This window comes from Lissotriton helveticus, chromosome 3_1 (genome assembly GCF_964261635.1).
Source record: "Lissotriton helveticus chromosome 3_1, aLisHel1.1, whole genome shotgun sequence".
Taxonomy (NCBI): domain Eukaryota; kingdom Metazoa; phylum Chordata; class Amphibia; order Caudata; family Salamandridae; genus Lissotriton; species Lissotriton helveticus.
Window position 1 is genome coordinate 1185332539 of NC_136061.1, and position 20362 is coordinate 1185352900.

At 41.2% G+C, this 20362-nt stretch overlaps 1 protein-coding gene across 1 annotated transcript in view; it reads left to right on the top strand.

Annotated features, from left to right (window-relative positions):
- Positions 1-2242: 2242 nt before the first annotated feature.
- The window catches only part of LOC144824901 (uncharacterized protein CXorf65 homolog), a 129882-nt gene continuing 111762 nt past the window's right edge, over positions 2243-20362 (top strand). The window contains exons 1-3 of the mRNA XM_078683873.1: positions 2243-2601; positions 3411-3448; positions 6334-6420. Coding sequence (XP_078539999.1) covers positions 3424-3448; positions 6334-6420 — 112 coding nt within the window. The 5' untranslated portion in view covers positions 2243-2601; positions 3411-3423. The remainder of the gene's footprint in view (positions 2602-3410; positions 3449-6333; positions 6421-20362) is intronic.

A 20362-nucleotide genomic window follows, 5' to 3' on the forward strand; every position in this document is an offset into this window, starting at 1 on the left:
CCCGGGGTGGCCCGCATCCACCGCACCCCCCTTCCTACGCCACTGGGGATAGGAAGCTCATCTCATAGATGAACAGGGATACCTTACGCCCCTATGCTAATACAGAAACTGCTTCAGATTGAGCCTAAACTCGAGCCTGGACACAGAATAGGAGTGATAAAGACTACACCAGATTTACAGGTATGTTTGCAGGAAGCAGAGTCATGATAGGACCGAGCTTCTCATTGAGAGCTTGGTGGGAAGCGTGCTGGGCCATCAGAGGGGTCCGCTCACTCTCTTTAGAATTAGGTGGACCGGCATGTTTTGCCGGCGTTGATGGCTTTGCCAAGGTAGACTTACACCGATGGTCTGACAAACCTTTGGCCATCAGTGTAAGTACCTCAGTCCATCCACCCTATTTAGTGTGGACGTTCACGGGTATTTTATGTTTTGGACAATAAGCGAAAAGCCTGGTAATCACAAACAAATTACAAATAATGTCCAAATCCTTGGAGAAAATATGCACGCGTGATTCATTATTAATTATTTTACAATCGCAGGCTCTCTTTTGAAAACTATTGAAAATGTGTTTCTTTTAATTTGATTATTTTGGTAATTGCGTGCTTTCCTCTATCAAAGGATACTATTAATGATTCTCATTAGCAGGATGTTGAATGTGCTGTGCACTGATTGTCATGTTTACTTTCCTTAATCCTAACTTTTGATGTTAAAATGTTACCTGTTTTCTTATCGTCTCGGTGAAAATCGGGCCATCGGACGTAAGCTGCCACAGAACCGACCCTCACACTGATCAGATCAGCCTCTCTGGCACTACCTCGTAGCCATATAGGCAGGGCCACTGGAATTATGTGGCAGGGCAGGGCAAAATTATGCGGCAGGGTCGAGTAAATTATGCAGCAAGAACAGACAAATTATATGGCGTAATGCAGCACATCTTTGGGTATTATTGCTTCATTGCTTTGTACTTTTTACACGTCTTAACATTGCCTGGACATTGGGTGCACCTCATTAGTAACCAGTTTAATACCCAAATAGAGCAATAAACAACAGAGATGTGGCCAATAATACTTTGAAAAGGGTCTTGCACTGTGCAGCAACCCCCATTGCTGCATTTTTAGTAACTATTGAACTGTTTGAGCAGCAAACTATTTTCTGTTTGTGTAAATCTTCGGAATATGGAGCAGAGGATGGATTATGTGGCAAATGAAACAAATCTATAAGTGTGCGTACATCGCTGCTGCCACCCAATAGCATAATTCCAGTGGCCCTTCCCTTCCTGGGGCTGTACATCATCCCGCACATATGATAACAGCACCAAAATGGTACCCGGTACAGTTCACCAACAATTTATGTTCACGATTCACACAGAAAAAGATTTCGTTTTTGCAATCTTGGTGCATGCAAGGAGTGTGTATGGCATTAAATATCGTGGCGCTTTTCCTGCTGTTTTCATCGTTTCTACTCCTGTCATTCAGTAGCTCTCTATTCCAGCGTCCGGGAGAGGAGAAGCTGTGTCTGTAAGCGTAGCGGTCTGTGGGTGCACAGGTATGCTTTTCTGAAAATGTGCAGAGATGTATGTTGTTTTTTAATGTAATATTCATTCATTATATAAATCACAGGCCTATTGCATTATCAGTACGGGCTAATTTCGGCACCAGTGCTCTTATTTAAAGCATCAGGTGAGTATTTACGACCTACTTTGCAGCATATTTTGCTGTCTTCTCTCTTGCCTGACAGAACTGTTTTCGATCCACTGACTTTTTCTACCTGCCCTTTAAACCTGACTAAGCAGCCAGCTCGTTGCACCCTGATATTGCCTTTGCATGTAAAGAAGCGGCTGCGCCTGCTCTCATCATCTGCCTGTTTCATGCATTCAGCCTGCTGCATGCACTCAGCCTGCTGCACCCCAGTGCACATGTAGCCCCTTTTAACTCAGATCTACCCTGCAGTGAGAGACCAGGCTCGCCCTTTCGGGCCCGGATATTAAAGCAGTGCCCTATGGGAGCCTGGCATTTCATAGCGTCTCGAGACGTGCTTGTGGTGTGGCAACACAGTGGAATGTGATATCAACCGTCTCCAAGGAGCGACTTTCACACCTGTCGGCTCAAGTGCTCGCCTGGCTCTGCATACAGTGCAGGTAAGATCCTTAGCAACGCCTTAGCGACAAAGTGAGTTACAAGCAGGAATTTTCAATAAATAATGAGCCTTATTTACCCAGCAATCACTCAGCATGCCCTGCTGCATGAACACTGAACGGCTCCTTGTCCGAAGGAACTATTGACATCAACAACTATTCGTTGCCCCTCTCTGGGGCTTGCTTCGCCAGGGAGTGAGCAGTACAGATTGATGTACGAAGTTCGATTGCTGGGTGTGCAGATAATCCCAGAAATAGTTTTCTTAGTTTGAACAGAAATTAATCGTGGACACTATTTTGCTTCCGATACACTTTCTTGCTGCCGATTATTGTGACCTGGTGTGCCCGTGGGTGCTCCTCATTTGACAGTCTTGGTCGCCATTTTGAAACCTGTTGAATCATCGGTTTGGTAACACCTGTGCAGAAGGAGCAGATTTTCATCTTCACAGTAACTGAAGGTGGCATTGGTAAGTAAACAAAACTTGGGGTCGTAGAAGGGATCAGTAACATAATGCCACCCTGTAAACTACTCATAATTAGCTCTCCCTCTCAAATTAATTAATGTAATCTTTTCTTTTGGAAATCCCTGTTGATTGGATGATATTGACTTGCACTGATTCCAGTTGATGGCATACATGTTTTTGAATAAATGCTACGATGAAAACTCGACTCTTTTTTAAGTTGTTCCCTGGTGCTGGTTGTTGGTGTCTTCGGCGGCCACTATTGCATACAGCCTGGGTGGGGTAAAGGGTCAGTCCACTTTCGCCATTACCCAGCTTCACTGTGACTGAGGGTATTCTGCTGTTTCACAAGGACAACCCCCCCCCCCCCCCACACACACACATAGCGGATCCCTTAATGTCAGAGGCTACAAGGGTAATATTTCGTTTTGAGACAACAACGTAGTTTTGCCTTTAGACAATTCTAAAAAGGACCTGGTCTCTTCACCAACGACAAATGTTTACAAAAACCATGACAAAACATGTATTGGAGGGGCCAAAATACTCTCAGGCACGCCAGGCCTATTGTCTTAGCCCATGCTTGTTTTTTAATGTTTTAGAAAGCCCTTTTAAGTGTTTATGTGGAATTCTCAACAGTGTAATATTTGTTTCAGGGTATTCATATGTTTTTGGGGGCGGATAATTTTGCCGATTTGCTGGAATAACAGCTTTGCCATGTAAATCAGAGCAACGCCTGATGCTGGTTGTCATTGTGTGCCTGTGAATACAGAGGAACTGTTTGGCATCAGCAGAGATTTCTTTTTTTTCTGTTCCAGATCAGACTCAGAAATGTTTGTGAGGGTGCTTCATGGAGGTGAGTCATCAAGTTGTTTATGTTGCATGTTCGTCCAAAAGCCATTTTCCACATGGTGGTCACGAGGCTGTGTGGTACCTTGGGCTCTCAACCTCAGAAGTGTTACTATGCCCCCACCACCACCTGACTTATGCAGAACCATGTTCAAATATTCAGGAACAGGGATCAAGTGCTCCCAGATTGGGTTCTGTCAGATTCGTAGCAGGAAACTTCGGCCCACATCAGCATACTCACTGTCTCCCCTGATTATCGACCATGATGGCCATCCGAAGCGATTCTTTGTTTAACTGGCTGCCAAATTTCTCACCATTAAAACATGAGGTAGCAGGGGATGTGGAAACAAAGGTGAATAGACCGAAAGAGCACCCAAGAAATCTCTTACAGCAGTAGGAGGCCACCATGCAAACTGTGTAAGACTGATGGCTGAGAACACACCTTCGTTTCATTCTCATATTTATAGCTCAGTCGCGTTCCTGCTAGCTTATTCAGTTCTGAAACTGGGTTTCATATGTCAATTGATTCAAATCCATTAGTGGCCAAAACAGCGCCGCTCCAATATTCCTTGCAGTGGAAAATGTTATGTTATGTTATGATACTGTAGTTTTGTATAGCGCAAATCACCACTGGTCTCTAAGCGCTTTTCCAAAAGAAAGGAACATAACACATAGCTATCGGTAACGCCCCCTCATCCAGTTGGCCATTTACGTTGGGGATGTCGTCTTTTTAAACAGGTACATTTTTAACGCCTTTCTAAAGGGTAGCAGCATTGCCTCCTCTTGCAGGGATGCTGGAAGGTCGTTCCAGATTTGAGGGAGAAGGACCGACAGAGCTCTCCCTCCCTTCGATTTAAGATTGAATCTCAAAGGGGTTAGTTTGCAGGTTTCAGAAGAGCGCATGGTTCTGCCAGGCACGTACTTCCTCAGACGATCTTTGATGTATTTGGAGCCTCTCCATAGATAGCTTTATGGGCTATGCAGAGGCATTTGAATTGCACTCTGTGCTCAATGGGCAGCCAGTGCAGCCTCTGGAGAAGTGGTGTCGCTCGTGTGCTCCGTGGTAATGAGAAAATCAGCCTGGCCGCATCATTCTGGACCACCTGTAATTTCTTCAGGAGCTTTCGAGGGAGCCCCAGATAAAGAGCATTTCCATAGTCCTACCTCGAGATGATTGTGGCAGACACAATAGTTTGTAGAGTCGAGGTGGATAGAATGGAAACAAGTCTTCGCAGCTGCCTTAGTAGACCTACAAACGAGCCTACAACCGCGTGAAAAATTCCCCATTGAGCACTCAGTAATGGCCAACTCATCTGCATCCACTATCCCAAGACAGACTGGTTTCTTATCTTATCTTAGAAGCACTTATAGAGAGCGTGGCTACCCCTAAGAGTCCCAGCGCTAAGTACGCAAAGAGCTGATCAAAACATTAGTGGTGGGAGCAGTCAAGCAACCATGTTTTCAGGACTTTCCTGGTTGATTGTCCCTAGGGTGGGGGGCAAGGAGCTCCATAACTTGGCAACATTGTATCAAAAGGCCTGACCTCCACTTCTGGCTTTGGTTAATGGATGGGATGAGTCCAAATTGGGAATTAGTTAACCACAGATTTCTGGTAGAGGCATAGGGAGAAATCAGGGGTTGGGAAATTAAAGGGCATTTGTCCAAAAATGCCCTGTGAGCTGCTAAGAGGGATTTGAATTTGACCCTTTGGGCCACAGGGAGCCAAAAAGGGACCAAAGAGCTTCTAGGGCTGGCTCATGTCTGGGAACTTTATAGAGCAACCGAGCCACCGAATTCTGCAAAACCTCCAGTTTCCTTACTACAGACTTTGGGGCTTCTAAATACAGGGAATATCCATAGTCCAGGTGAGATAGAATCAAAGTCTGGACTACTATTCTTTTGGAAGATAGAGGGAGCAGATGAAGAATTTTCCTGAGAGTCCTAAGGATGCCATAGCATGCTGCAGCTAGTTTTGTGGCCTGAGTTTCTATGTCAGTGGCTTATCTAACCAGAAACCTAGACATTTTTGTGGCCCACTTGGAAAAAAGAGGAGTGCACAGGAGGCTCAGCCAGCCCAGGTCCAGCTGAAGGTTCGGGGAATTTCTAAGAATCATAAGTTCTGTCTTCTCTCCATTTAATTTCTGGGCAGAATTGTACATCCAATTGACCACAACCAGGGTCGGATTGGGATTGAAAATCGGCCCGGGCACACACAAAAAAATCGGCGCCTATTTGCATAATGCCTTTCCTCAAATCACTGCTTCAGCGTAATTGCATTAAAAAGAAGGGGGGGGGGCTTAAAAAAATGGATGCATTAGTTTACACTAGTGAAACACACCTGAAAACAAGTGAGGCCACTTCTACTGAGGCCTCCTGCCCCGCTCAGTATGTGAATACATTAATGGGCCGGCCAGCGAGACAAAGGGAGTGATAGCTCTGCCTGTTGCTAAACCGGGGGTGGGGTACCGGCGGTGTTGGTGGCGGGGGGTGGTGGTAATGAGCGCCCATCTGTCTGCAGAAAGGCCGCTCAGCCACCCACTGGCTGTATTCCGAAAATAGAGAAACCGCCCAAATCGACCTCAGACTGCTCAAAAAAGCAGTCCACAGTAGGAACTCAGACACCGCCCCCTCGGCATTGCCCGAGTGCCCGCGTTACCAATCTGCGGCTGACCACAACTTCTAAACCGGGGCCTAAGGCCGGGGAGCAGGGATCCTGCTTATGAGTGAGGGCAAAAACCAATTGTTTATCATCTGCATATGACAGTCCCAAATGACAGAATGATATCTTCAAGCTTTTTCATCCCATCTGGAGGTCAGTGTAGGGGCCCAACATCAACTTGATAACCTGTAATATTTCGAGGCTGCCTATGTGTGTCTTTCTCTCTTGAACAGATAACGAAGAGGCGCTTTTCAACATTCAGTGCAGAGTGCAGCTGCTGCTGGAAGGCATCAAGCGAACTTGCCACTGTGAGTCGGAAGGTAAGAGAAAAAAAAGAAAAGTAAGTGTCCCAGCCACACTGTTATCCTTCCCAGCTGGTAAGATAGTTCGATGGCTGGTCTGCTGTGGCTGAGTTATCATTCAACGTACAAGTCACAAGTTTGACTCAAGAGTCTCACTGTAATGTTCTTCTCTCTCAACTTGGATAAAACAACACGAGTACCCGTGTTATTGAATACACATGTTCATAACATCTCTTGAACACTGCAAGCCTGTATTATTTTAAACTCACTGTATCAGTGTCGAAACTTGAGGTAATAGGAAATATTTACACAATGTTAGCAACTGTAATAAGATTCTTTATGCAAGATAGAAATATACCAGTCGTCTAATTTAATTCTATGCCTCACCTCTTCTGCGATAGACTTGAGTGTTCCAGGCGCAGTTAATTACTGTTATGTCAATACAAAAGTATTATAAAAAGCTAGTAATGTGCTTGTCGTGGATTTACACCCATGATTTGACTAGATTTTTGGGTTCTTGGCCATTTACGATAATCTGCAGGGGTGGTCATGCATAATAATCAAAGTTTTTTATATGTGTACTTCCATTACATTCATCCTCACTGTAAGGGAACATTCTACAAGAGTAAATTTGGCAGAAATGTACATTGGTAAATTAGCAGATTTATTTTTTGGTGGCGATATACCTCTAATTGTTACATCCCTATGACATAGAAGAATACTTTTTGAGCTGTTAAACCTTATTGGCACATTGACTCCACAATTATGGGACTAATGTTCAACTTCTAAACGTCGTGGTAGAAACTGGGATTGTTTTCCTTACTACACCATTGGTAAATCCCCACCCGTTTGTCCTTACTCTAAAAACACATTGAAAGTTTATAAAGCAAATATTTAATACCGTCAACTCTAATAGCACACATGACAGAATGCCTGAATATTCCAAAGAGCAACAAAGCAATTGTTCTTCTTTTGGACCATGGACCATTTTTGAGCAGTGAGAACCAATCTAAACCCATCAACGAGCAGCTAACCACTATCAATTAATAAGAGTGCGTCACTGGTCATCCTAGTGTTGAGACGGACTGGACACCGATTTTGCGTAGGCCCATTAAGGCTTACACTTTTGATATCCCACAATTATGCATTTAGGTAGTTCATCTATGTCTCAATATACACCATAATACATGTCACAAAACTGAAGTCTCTGAAAAGGAATCCTAAACTTAAGGAGTCCTCTTATCTGATTCTGTAGGAGACAATAGTTCTCTTCTTAAAACACACAACTTCATTGCCTGATTTTTGTGAGCGGTCTCTCTCTCAACCTATGGGCACTAGTAGTGCATCAGCGACTTGTAGGACATATCATCACCATCATGCCGGTCTTGTGCTTGATGTCAAGCAGTGTTTCATATCAATGTAGCCCACCACAAGGGAATCCATTTCCTTTTCTGTGGCTCCTGAAATGGAGATTTGATAATGTTATGTGATTTCTGTTTTATTTGGCAATGTAATGTGAGCCGGGCAAGTGGAGGGGCAGCTTATGAATATGATGTAGGCGGATCTCGGTGCACCAGGACTCCAAAGAGCATGGCGTGTGATGTAGATTGAGACGTTCACAAGAAGGGGAGAGGAATATTAGGGCACTTAAGGTGAGGTACAGAGAGCAGTTGGAGTGATGTAGAGGAAATAATAGTTATACTATGGTAGGGATGGCTGCCATGTCACCACTTGGAAGAAGTATAGGGAAGCGTGTCAGCATCTTCCTGGGACATTGTATGGCTGAAAATGGAGAGAGTTGGATAAGGAACCTCCCTCGCATCAGAGGACTCACAGTACAGCGTCATAAGAATCTGAAGTGCTACACACTAATTTAAAATAAATGACGTACATGTGCATGTATTTTAGCATACAAATATTTTGACTATCTATTTTTGAGTTAAAAAAATCTTTTTTTACTTTTCCCTATACTTTGCCATAGGAAGGCTTCACAGTCGAAGTGGGAAGCTCCCTATGGTAAAATATAAAATATGAACAAGTTGATTTACCTTCATAATAAATTGGAAAACATATTGTTATGTTAAATATTCATGTATATTAATTTCATACACTTATTTTAAATGTAGAGCAAAGCAGAAAAAAATGCTACAGAACAATCAACTTAATATTGAATTAAAGATATAGTACATCACTTTTAACCTAATTTGGAATAATGTATTTAAATAATTGATATATATACAGTTAAATATAATCTATTTTCTGAAGTTTAATTAAAAATAAACTCCCACCTAAAGTAAAACAAATAATTATATATTATGTATTAATCATCATTGAACTTGATGTATAGAAGTAACTAAACGTTATTGAACCATGTTTCAATAAAAATGAATATTACATTAGTTTATACATTCAATAAAAGTTGTTAAAATATGTTCCAGTTAAATACCAAATGTATTATTTTTAGATGTCTGTAAACATTAAATTATATATATTATTTTATGTATTTTAAAAAAAATAATGTAATGCAATATTATTCCTAATGGGGGTTTGATTTAAAGTCCCAACCTTCATTTGTTTCAATGGGTGGGTGCTGCAGTACCAACCGGGCCGGACTGGGAACCAAAACCGGCCCTGGCAAAGTGCTCAGCCCCCCACCCCCCGGGTGGGTTGGGGTTGCCGCCGAGCTCTTTGCCAGGGCAGGGACGGTTTTCGGCCGAGTTTGTTACAGGGCCGATTTTGCAGCTATGCTGCAAAAACGGCCCTGTAACAAAAACGGCCCCCAGGTGCCCAAAACAGGCCCCCACCTGTGCGGCGCGCCGGGCGGTTGCCCGGTGCCCACTACGGCCCGTCCGGCCCTGAGTACCAATGGCTGGTAAGTAAATTACTCAAACGTGTAAGTTGCCTTTTTGAATACCCCCATGAGTTTTGGGGGAAATGCATGTGTGATTATTTCACAAGTTCCTACATAAGAAAGTTAGTGCATGTGAGATTTAAACAGTTTTGAGGGCAAGGTTTGGTGGTGATAGAACAAAGAACTTTGTCTAGGACAGTGGTCTTAAAATGTTTCTGCTAAGACCCTCCAGCGCGAAAAACAACCACCAGGAGAGAAGAAGCTGAATGTAAGGAAGGCCACGTGCCAGCAATGTGACCAAACGTTTTGCCAGGGCAGAGAAAACTCCACTCCTTTGTTACAGCAACCATGTGAGGACACCTCAAGTAGAGCATGACAAAGAATATGGGAGGTTTCCTCAGGAGCAGAAGTGAAAAGAAACTGAATTATAAGAATCAGAAGATACAGTAACATGAAAAATATTGAGGAATTACAGAAATTTTAACTATGACACACTGATAGACAATTGTTTAGCATAACAGATGAGTACAGCAAAGAACAAAACACCCTTATAGTGATGCTGAATTAGGTAAAAGGACCTAATACTCTCTGGTAATGTACCCCTTTTCCTTCTTTTAGGTTGTCTGATGGATGAAATTCGCTGCACTTTTGTTATCTGTTTAATTTTCTCATACTTTATGCATGTCATTTAAGAATACCATTTGTATGGTCTTCTTTCTAGTATGTACTTGCTGGTTTCATGATGTAGATAGCATTTATGCATCATATTTCGATCAACTATCTATACATAATAGTTGCTACTGTATTAGGTCAGAGTTTTCATAAGAAGAGCATTTTTTGGTTATATCTTTAGCTTCAATTGATGGAGCTGAATGAAACTTTCCAAAATGAATGTTCATCCACCTCAGCTCCTTCCTGAACATTTTTGGGGTGATCCGTCAAGCGACATCCAAGAAAAAGGGAGAGTTCCAAAATTTCTGATGTTAATTCCCACTGGAAATGTTGGGAAGCGATACAGAAAAAACAGCTGAACTGAATTGCTCCAAATTTGACATAAAGTTAGAACTTGATTCAGGAATCGTGCTGTTTATTAGGTTGCTGTAAATCTATTCAGCTCTTTTTGAGAAATTCGCATTCAAAGAGGTTCTTAGAAGAGGGTTAAAAATATTGGTATATCTGGTTGGTATTTTGGATGGTTGGTTGCAAAGGAGTACTGTGGTAGCGTAATTAAAAAGATTGGGGCCTCAGATTGGTTGTTAGAGCTTCTTCTCCCATTGGCCTTTTCAGTACCATCCTGTGGTACCAAAAAGCCAAATGGGTTAAATAGCTCAGTCGACCAATCAAAATTACAGAAAAGATTACGGTACTGTAGTATTGAGAGATCTGATTGGCTGGCTGCAACTCATAGAGAATTGTTGCAGCCGCAATTAGAGGACTTGGGGACTGTAAAATAAAAAGGTATTGGGAAAGGGTAGGGATACACTAACCCCGAGCATCTGTGTGGGGATGTACTGAGGGACCTCCCCGCCCACCGTCCCATGGCCCAATTTCTTTTTTTAAATTGAGTCACCAGTACTGCAATATGGCTTTGGGACCTACCTCAGCCCACGTACCACGGATCTTCATGTCCATGTGCCACGGGACTATGAGATGGCACTTGCATGGCTGTACTGCAAAAGTGTCACTGTGCTGTGAGCAATTCAAATAAATAATTAAAACATGGGGCGGGTGTCTATAGGGGATTGGCATCTGCAAAGGGGTTCGACTCAGGGCCTGTTCGGAGGCAAGGCCCTGTGGCCAACCCCTTTGCTGCTCATTTCCGAAGGGTATGTGTAGTGTGGATTGAATGGGGAAGTTAGCCACATTTAGCTGGGGGTTAGGCACAGAACCAGGCCAGAGACCAGGCCCTGCGGCCAACAACCAAAGGCTGTGCACAGTAGTACATTTACAAAAGAGTACCCTGTGAGCTAAAGGGTAAATTGCACCCTTTGCTCTTAATCAGAACACTCTATGGCATATGTGCAAGGGGAATATGCCACTGGAACGTCTCTCTTAACGACGTTCCAGTGGCGCAATGCCCTGGTCCATATTTACAAGGTGGCATCAAGCCACTTTCTGTGGCTCAATACTGCTTTGTAAATATGGCATCCTTTCATGCAGGTATCTGTTGCTTTTTGACACTGCCCCAGATTTACAAGGATCTATAAATCCAAGGCAGCACCAAAAACTAACACGATGCAAAAGCAGGCTTAGATTGGCGCAACGAGGAGAAATACTTTTGTTTCACCTCATTTTTTATTTTTCTATCTGTGCCGCATTAGCCTGTTTTAGGTGGGTATTACAGCTGTTACAGGTTCACTCCCTTGTTATAGATCTTTGAATTTAGCACAGTTCTATAGCATTTAATATTTAAGGCATTAGGGGGCATATACATACGAACAAGCCCTTTTGTGATTCCTTAATAGCGATTTTTAGCGAATGGCTATTAAGGAATCGCAAAATGCTATGTATGTAGGAATCGCAATAATAAATGCGATTTCTTAATATTCCTTAATTGCAAATCGCAATTCGCAATGAAGGAATACCTTCCCATTCATTCCCATGGGCTAGGAGGCCCATAGGAATGTGAATGGGAAGACATTCTCAATTTGCAATTCGCAATTAGATTACCGCAAATTGAGAATACAATTTCAAAGGTGCCAGGGTGTCAAAAAGACACCCTGTTGCACCCCTGAAATATGTATGTGTACACATGTGGCGCACCTACATGCCCTAAGGGCATGTAGGTGCGCCACATGGCACTTTGAAAAATGCAAAAAAGTGCATTTTTCAAAGAAATCGTAAATTACAACCACCTTGAAGTTGGTGGTAATTTGCAATTTCTTATGGCCAAATTGCACTTTTTCTGTGCTTCATACATTGCATTTAAGGAATTGCAATTTGCGATTCCTTCAATGCCATTGCAAAATAGAGAATCGCATTTTGCGATGCCCTTTTGGGATGGTACTTCCCAAAAGGCCTTTTGGGATGTAATGGGCCGATTCTGAGAATCCGCCCATTTGCGAACGGGAAAAAGGCTTAATACATATGCCCCTACTTAGCTGGAATAGCCTGGCAGGCTGGCTATAAATTTATATTAAAGCATTATGTTCCTGTGGGCCACAATGTTCTAATAATGTTAAAGTGAAAAAAACAGTGGAATCCCTTGGCGGACACAACTCGAACGTTAGCCCATATATTAGCACAGGTTTCTAACACATGTAGTACACAAACAGAAAATTTGTTTCAAAGAAAGAGTTTTCACTTTTTATTTTTTTGTTAAAAACATGTCATAAGCAATACACTTTTTAAAAAAAGATACCACAAAACTATAATTTGATTAAAAACATATACAATGTTGTCACAACAATATTCATCTAAAATTCATAAATCTACTACTAGCAAACAATTTTACAGATACAAACTGGTTTTCATACTTATCAACTAGATATAAAGAAAAGGGGGAGAGACAAACACAGACAGTACTATTTGTCATAAAGATCGCACATCTAGACAGACCAATATTGAAAACTATATCCTGGACCCGCTCAATTTATCTTGTCTGCAGGATAAGCTTGTTCACGTGATTGTGCGGGTGTAGGCGTCGACGCGTTTCGATGGCTTTTAACCATAATATACCATCTTTTTCGAGACTGATTGATGGGTCTCTCTTTATAAAGGACACTGGTTGGTTACCACTTTAGTAAAAGTCCTGTAGATAAACATATCTGTATAAGTATCATACATGGAAGCAATATCTTTATAGTCTTACAAAACACCTAGGTTTTAACTAGAAAGTTGTGTCCATCTTATCCAAGTGCATGAATGGGAGATTCTTATTTCATTGTACATTTCATTTACATGTTCTAAAACAGGTGACTGGCCATAATGAACATGCCTGAAGAATCTATAAAGGTTAGAAACTAGTCACATTTTTCATTTTATACAGTGCAAGCAGTGTTCAATTAATAACATCTCAGCATATCTGTAACCTTTTATTCATCCAGTTCTAATATATGGGCTTATTGGATCATGCTATGAGATCCTAACATGCTCCTTTCAAAATAGTCCCATCTATGAAAGCAAAAATAGGGTACCACCCCCACGAATTCACCGTGGTCTATTCACAATTTTCGCAATATATAGTTAACTAGTGCCTCCAGAGGTATATACACGACAGATTCTTGGTTTTTTACATTATTTCATGTTGCTTTTCTGCATATCTCTGGATTCTGTGTATTTTATATGTGATGGCATCCTAGTGTGCATTCAAGCTGCAACAAAAAAAGGTTTAATTGTTGCTATGATCTGTTTTATATGATGTCCACACTCATTGTGTTGTTTTAACGGCTTTATCAGGTATTTACCTTAAAGTCAGATCCTGATTATATCTGCCAATCACTTCTGCATATGTGATCTCATATTATATTGTACTCTTATCTACAAAGAAATGTACGATTAGCCTTCATCTCTATCGTACATATCTTTTTCATATGGTCTTGCTTTATAATGCTATTGCCATACCTACTTTAAAAAAAAACACTCTCTCGTTATAAAGCAAGACCATATGAAAAAGAAAGGTATATGTACGGTAGAGATGAAGGCTCATCGTACATTTCTTTATAATCAGGATCTGAAAACCAAGAATCTGTTGTGTATATACCTCTGGAGGCACTAGTTAACAATATAAGGCACAAATTGTGAATAGACCACGGTGAATTCGTGGGGGTGGTACCCTATTTTTGCTTTCATAGATGGGACTATTTTGAAAGGAGCATGTTAGGATCTCATAGCATGATCCAATAAGCCCATATATTAGAACTGGATAAATAAAAGGTTACAGATATGCTGAGATGTTATTAATTGAACACTGCTTGCACTGTATAAAATGAAAAATGTGACTAGTTTCTAACCTTTATAGATTCTTCAGGCAGGTTCATTATGGCCAGTTACCTGTTTTAGAACATGTAAATGAAATGTACAATGAAATAGGAATCTCCCATTCATGCACTTGGATAAGATGGACACAACTTTCTAGTTAAAACCTAGGTGTTTTGTAAGACTATAAAGATATTGCTTCCATGTATGATACTTATACAAATATGTTTATCTACAGGACTTTTACTAAAGTGGTAACCAACCAGTGCCCTTTATAAAGAGAGACCCATCAATCAGTCTCGAAAAAGATGGTATATTATGGTTAAAAGCCATCGAAACGCGTCGACGCCTACACCGGCACAATCACGTGACCAAGCTTATCCTGCAGACAAAAGATAAATTGAGCGGGTCCAGGATATAGTTTTCAATATTGGTCTGTCTAGATGTGCGATCTTTATGACAAATAGTACTGTCTGTGTTTGTCTTTCCCCCTTTTCTTTTTATCTAGTCAATAAGTATGAAAACCAGTTTGTATCTGTAAAATTGTTTGCTAGTAGTAGATTTATGAATTTTAGATGAATATTGTTGTAACAACATTGTATATGTTTTAATCCAATTATAATTTTGTGGTATCTTTTTAAAAAAAAGTGTATTGCTTATGACATGTTTTTAACAAAAAAATAAAAAGTGAAAACTCTTTCTTTGAAACAAATTTTCTGTTTGTGCACTACATGTGTTAGAAACCTGTGCTAATATATGGGCTAACGTTCAAGTTGTGTCCGCCAAGGGATTCCCCTGTTTTTTTCACTGTTGCAAGTATCCTATTCCCCTGGTGTGTGAAGGGGTCTCTCTCGATTATTTAACACTAATAATGTTAAAGCCTGCAGTAGGTGGCTGTTGTGGCTGTTAAAGTCCTACTCCCTAGTTATAGTCCTTTGCGGTTCAATGGGGCCTGTAACAGGGGAGTAGGACTTTAATAGTTAGTATATCGAGCTACAGTAGGCTTTAAAGGTATATTAAGATTATGAGACAGACATGACAACGAACATTAGTTCTTTTTTCAGTTTTTTAAATACTAAATTTGTCCTAAAAAGAATATTTTTGAAGTTTTTAAAGTTTTGACTTTTTTGTATTTTTACATGTTTTTCGGATTGAACTAGAAACGGTAAAGGAGGGCATAGAAACTTGGACCCAACAAGAAAAAATACTTTTTGCAGGCATGCTGGTGAGCAGCTAAGAGCTAGTCTCTGGCTTTAATACTTTGCTCTCTAATAGAGAGAAATTTCCTGCATGTTAAGCAGTGTAATACGATGTTTTGATGCAGCAGATTGACATATCGGGTCAGGTCGGCAGAATATCAGGAGAAACAGTGTCCACAGGCTGAGCACTGTGCACTAAAGCTGATGATATGGAGGCTCATTCATCTGCCTGACGTCCCCTTTGGCTGCATTCAGCTTTCTGCTATGCCAAGTAGTGTGATGCTTTAGCATTCCTTCGGTACCGAAGGAATATTTTTTCCAGTACCTCTGGAAAAGTCACACTGCAGGTGATCCTTTGACCAAGACTTTTTGTCTTTTTTCAAAATAGTAAAAATGCCCCAAACAATGGACTGTGGTGCGGTCTATGGCTCCTTCTGCTTGTTGCTGTTCTTTCTGGGACTATTATTCTGGCTGTCTTCTTGAGATCCTATCAGGGGCGTAACACAGGCCCCCGCAGCCCATGTGGTGCAGGGGGGCCCCTAGCTCCAAGGGGCCCCCTCGGCACTGAACTCCGGCCGGGAGAGCTCCTGATTGAGCCCGGAGGGGGCCCCCCTAAGTACCGTGGAGGGAGGCCCCCCATTTTTCGTTACGCCAGTGGATCCTATGTTATTGCTTCAGTCAAAACAAAGTTGACAAATACCATAAACTATTCAGCACAGTGTATAGGGTTTGAATGCTCTGTAGCTCCACTCCCTAAAACAGTAAGAAGGTAGTAACTTCATGAAAACATAAAAAAACTTTGCCTTCGCGAATGAAGAAGCCTCCAGAATTTATGCGCTTATACATGAGGAGGTCACTGATTTCGCCTCCAGTCGCACCAAAGAACATTACACACGACAGCTCCCATACTTATCCAAGAAAGAGATAAACCAGCACTTGCACGCTAGTACTATGATCAGGAACCACAAGGCTCAAAGGATCCCAAGAGGATTAAGGATACCATTAAAACCTTCTTTATGCAAGAACGTACAAACATTTAAGGACCAATGGTTTGCTATTCTAAACAAATGCTCGCTGGATTTAATCCTATTAATCATAGAGGAGCTTTCAAACATTTTGGAAGAATTAGCCAAAGAAATTTACTACGTTAAAACCGAACTCGAGAAAACCATGATGGCAGAAGAGCCTACCAAGACATTGGAAGAGATCAATAATCAACTTGCCAAACACACTGCAGAAGTCAATGAACATAAGGTATGCAAGCTCTGCAGGGACACTATTGATTATAAGATGGGGGAAGTCTACTCATAGGCGGACCTTTACGCCAAACATAGGCAAAACAAACCGTACACCCTTAATACTGATACCTCTTCTTCAGTTAGTGATGCCACTGGTCAGTCAAGAAGAACTGAAAGAACCAACAGAATTCCGACCCTCACAACAACATCAAGCCCACCCCGTGCCGCATCAACATCAGGATCAAGTTCAGTTACTGGAAGACCGCCTTTTTTAGGGGGAGGCCCAGAAGAACGGGACGACCCAGGAGGAACAATAGAAAAAGGAAAGGACAAAGACAAGGATCAACCTCAGACACGCACAGTAACCGCGAAGAAAGGCAAGAAAGGGAATCAATAGACAACTTAGTCATTAACATCTCAGACTACCAGTTCAATGACATTGAATTCAAAACACTACAAAAGGGAACTTCTTTTGTACCCACTACCGGTACCAACACCCTGGAACTTAACATCAGTTTCTTTAAATTAATGAGAAAACTCAGATTACGTCACTTTTTTGAAAACATCATGGAACCCCCCACAAGCAAAGAGGAGGATTTGTTAAAAGGACTACAACTTAAAAGCACATATATGGCGCCCATCAGCCATAAAAGGCTAGATATGTTTGAATCTCTGGTAAAAAATGATACAGCCAATCTTACCTGCCAAAAGAAGTCCAAACACAATAACCTCACGGCCAAAGAATTGGGTATACTGAAGGCAATATTATCAAGGACTGACATAATGTGTACAAAAGCAGACAAAGCGGATGCGCTAGTTATCTTAAACACCAGCTATTAAAATGAACAAGTGACAACATATTTACAAGATCTTGATACCTACATGAAACTGGATTCAAACCCCACGGAACAATTTATGGTAATTTTGCAAACCATTGTCCAAAAACCTGTTGACGAAGGTGTGATTAATAATAAGGTCAAGAAATTTCTAATACAACCCAATCCAAAGAGCCCAACGTTATTCATGGTACCGAAAATACATAAAAATCCGGTCAGACCACCATGCCGACTAATAGTTACCACTCAAGGGAGCCTACACGAACCAGTGGGGAAGTTTCTAGACCGCCATCTACAACTGTGCTTCATAGCCATGAGATCATTCATAAAAGAGACCACTGATTTCCTACATAAGCATAGTCAAGCAACCATAGTAGAGGATGAAGAAATTGTACTGTGCACAGTGGATGTCAATTCATTCTACACATCTATCCCACATCAACAAGGAATAGAAGCGGGTGAACTTGCTTTACTACACACGGATTATGAACAAGATCTAAGATTTTTCTCATGGAGCTTATGGAATTTACCCTACTACATAGTTATTTTAAGTGGAAAGAGGATTGGTTCCAACAAAAAACAGGTACTTCCATGGGAAATTGTGCCGCTCCAGCATACGCTAATATCTTCATGAACCACTTTGAGGAAGACAACTTCCTAACGATACAACCATGGATTACACACTTGAAATTATGTGTAAGATTCATAGATGACATCTTCATCGTTTGGAATGGCCCAGCTAGTTTACTATCAGAGCAACTGCACAAACTTAACCAAATCGACAAACGCATACAATTCACCTTTGAAATACAGCAACAAACAATCACATTTCTGGACGTAAATATAAGAAAGACACCCACGGGTTTTGAAACCGACTTATATGGGAAAGACACGGACAGAAACAATACCCTCCACTATCAAAGTTTCCATCCACAACTCTCAAATAACACCTACCATACTCGCAGTTATTAAGAGTCAAAAAAATAGTATCCAATCCAGTGAAAGCGGCAGAACAACTTGAAGAGATGGCACCGACATTCAAATCTAGAAAGATATCCTGACCAGGTGCTACTACAAGCGAGGGACCATTGTTCATCAAAAGTAGAAAAGAATTGCTTAGAACTCAAAAAAGACCCTCCAAGAACCAATTCACAGTTGTTTCCAAATTCTTCCTAATGAGTGCATCGAATAAATGAATAATCAAAAAGCATTGGCAAATACTCAGGCTGGAGCAGGATTTCATTTTTGAACAAGAACCTATCTTCGCTTACACCAGAAGTAAAAACATTGGCGAAAGACTACAACACTATTAATTGTTAGCATGTGTCACTTTATTGCAAATTTTGCACATGCTTTATAAAGATAAAATTGCACCTTATTATGTATTTGCACTAGTGACACCATGAACTTTAGATCTGTGCTTTAAGTTTACTTCATTATGGGCACATTATTGTAACAGTGATTTTGTATTTTAATCTTTTTAACCTGTGTTCCAATTCCTATGTATTTTATTATTGCTAGTTTTTGCACATAAACTAAAAGATGCACTTTCCAAATGCTAATTATGCACATATTTCTATTAATCGCTAGCATGTGTCACTTTAATGCAAATTTTGCACATGCTTTATAAAGATAAAATTGCTTTTTAACATGTATTTGCATTCGAAGATTTAGGAATTGTTGTTGATTCATGGGCTGAATATACTTCGTATATGTACTACTTTATGTTTTGATGTTCTGTTGCTATATGGTCATATACGTATATATACCGAATAAAGCATTTTTGAATCTGAATCGGACTACAACACTAAAGTCAATTACCAACGGAAATCACATCTGAAGGCACAATACCATGTTGGAATTGCAATAACTGCAACAGTATAATTAAAGGAGCATACATCACTCATCCCGTGAAGGGATTATAAGAACAAAGTAAACGTGACTGCCACATGTGACACGTCCAATGTAATTTACATGTTTAAGTGCCCCTACAGGAAAATCTACATCGGGCAAACCGAAATAAAAATAAAAATACGTTGAATTAACACAAATCCAATATCAGAACCAAACACATGAAATCCACTGTTGCTCAACATTTTTCAGAAGCCGGACACAACATCAGTCAATAAAAATAGTGCACTTTGGAAATAATTCACAAACACGAGGGAAGAGACAATCATAATTTCTTTATTACAACGGGAAAACTATTGGATTCACCGTTTAAATTCCATGAAGCCTTTTGGCATGAATGACCATATGGAGTTTTCGTGTTACCTCTAAAACCACACACCCGGACTGTTTTTTCACCGACATTGCCATGAAGACCTATCTCAGCTTCACTGTTTTCATGTTACCCCTAAACTACATCTCTAGACTATTTCTAGACCATTATTGTCTTCAACTTGACAACACCTCGTAGATTAATAGCTGCATTTCATTCACAGGGCCAATGTGGCATCAACATTGTCACTTTAATTTTTAATTTTATCCAGGTCACCCTTGGAGATGTTAGGGCTGATTGACTGGGTGTGCCTGATCACATGATCCATGGCTGCCCATGAGGGTAGTCAGGAGAAGCTGGAGCCTGCAAGAACTGCCCAGGTGCATGTCAAAAAGAGGACGGGCAAGGAGCGCAGGAAACCCGCTCATGAGACTCCAACGGTCCAGTAGGAGGATAACCCTGAGGGCGATGTCCTAGAGCAAGTAGGTGAGGATGTTCCCACCCTGGGGAACATACCTGGGCTGGCCAACTGGCAGCAGGAAGGGTGTCCCATAAGGGAGGAGTACTGCAAGATCTAGATAGAGTACCCTACTCTTGAAGGCCTTTGGCAGCAGGCCCAGGCAGCTGGGGACACCTCTGGTGAGCACTAGATCTACTGCGAGAATAGTCTCCTATATAGCAAGCCTAAGGTTCCTGAG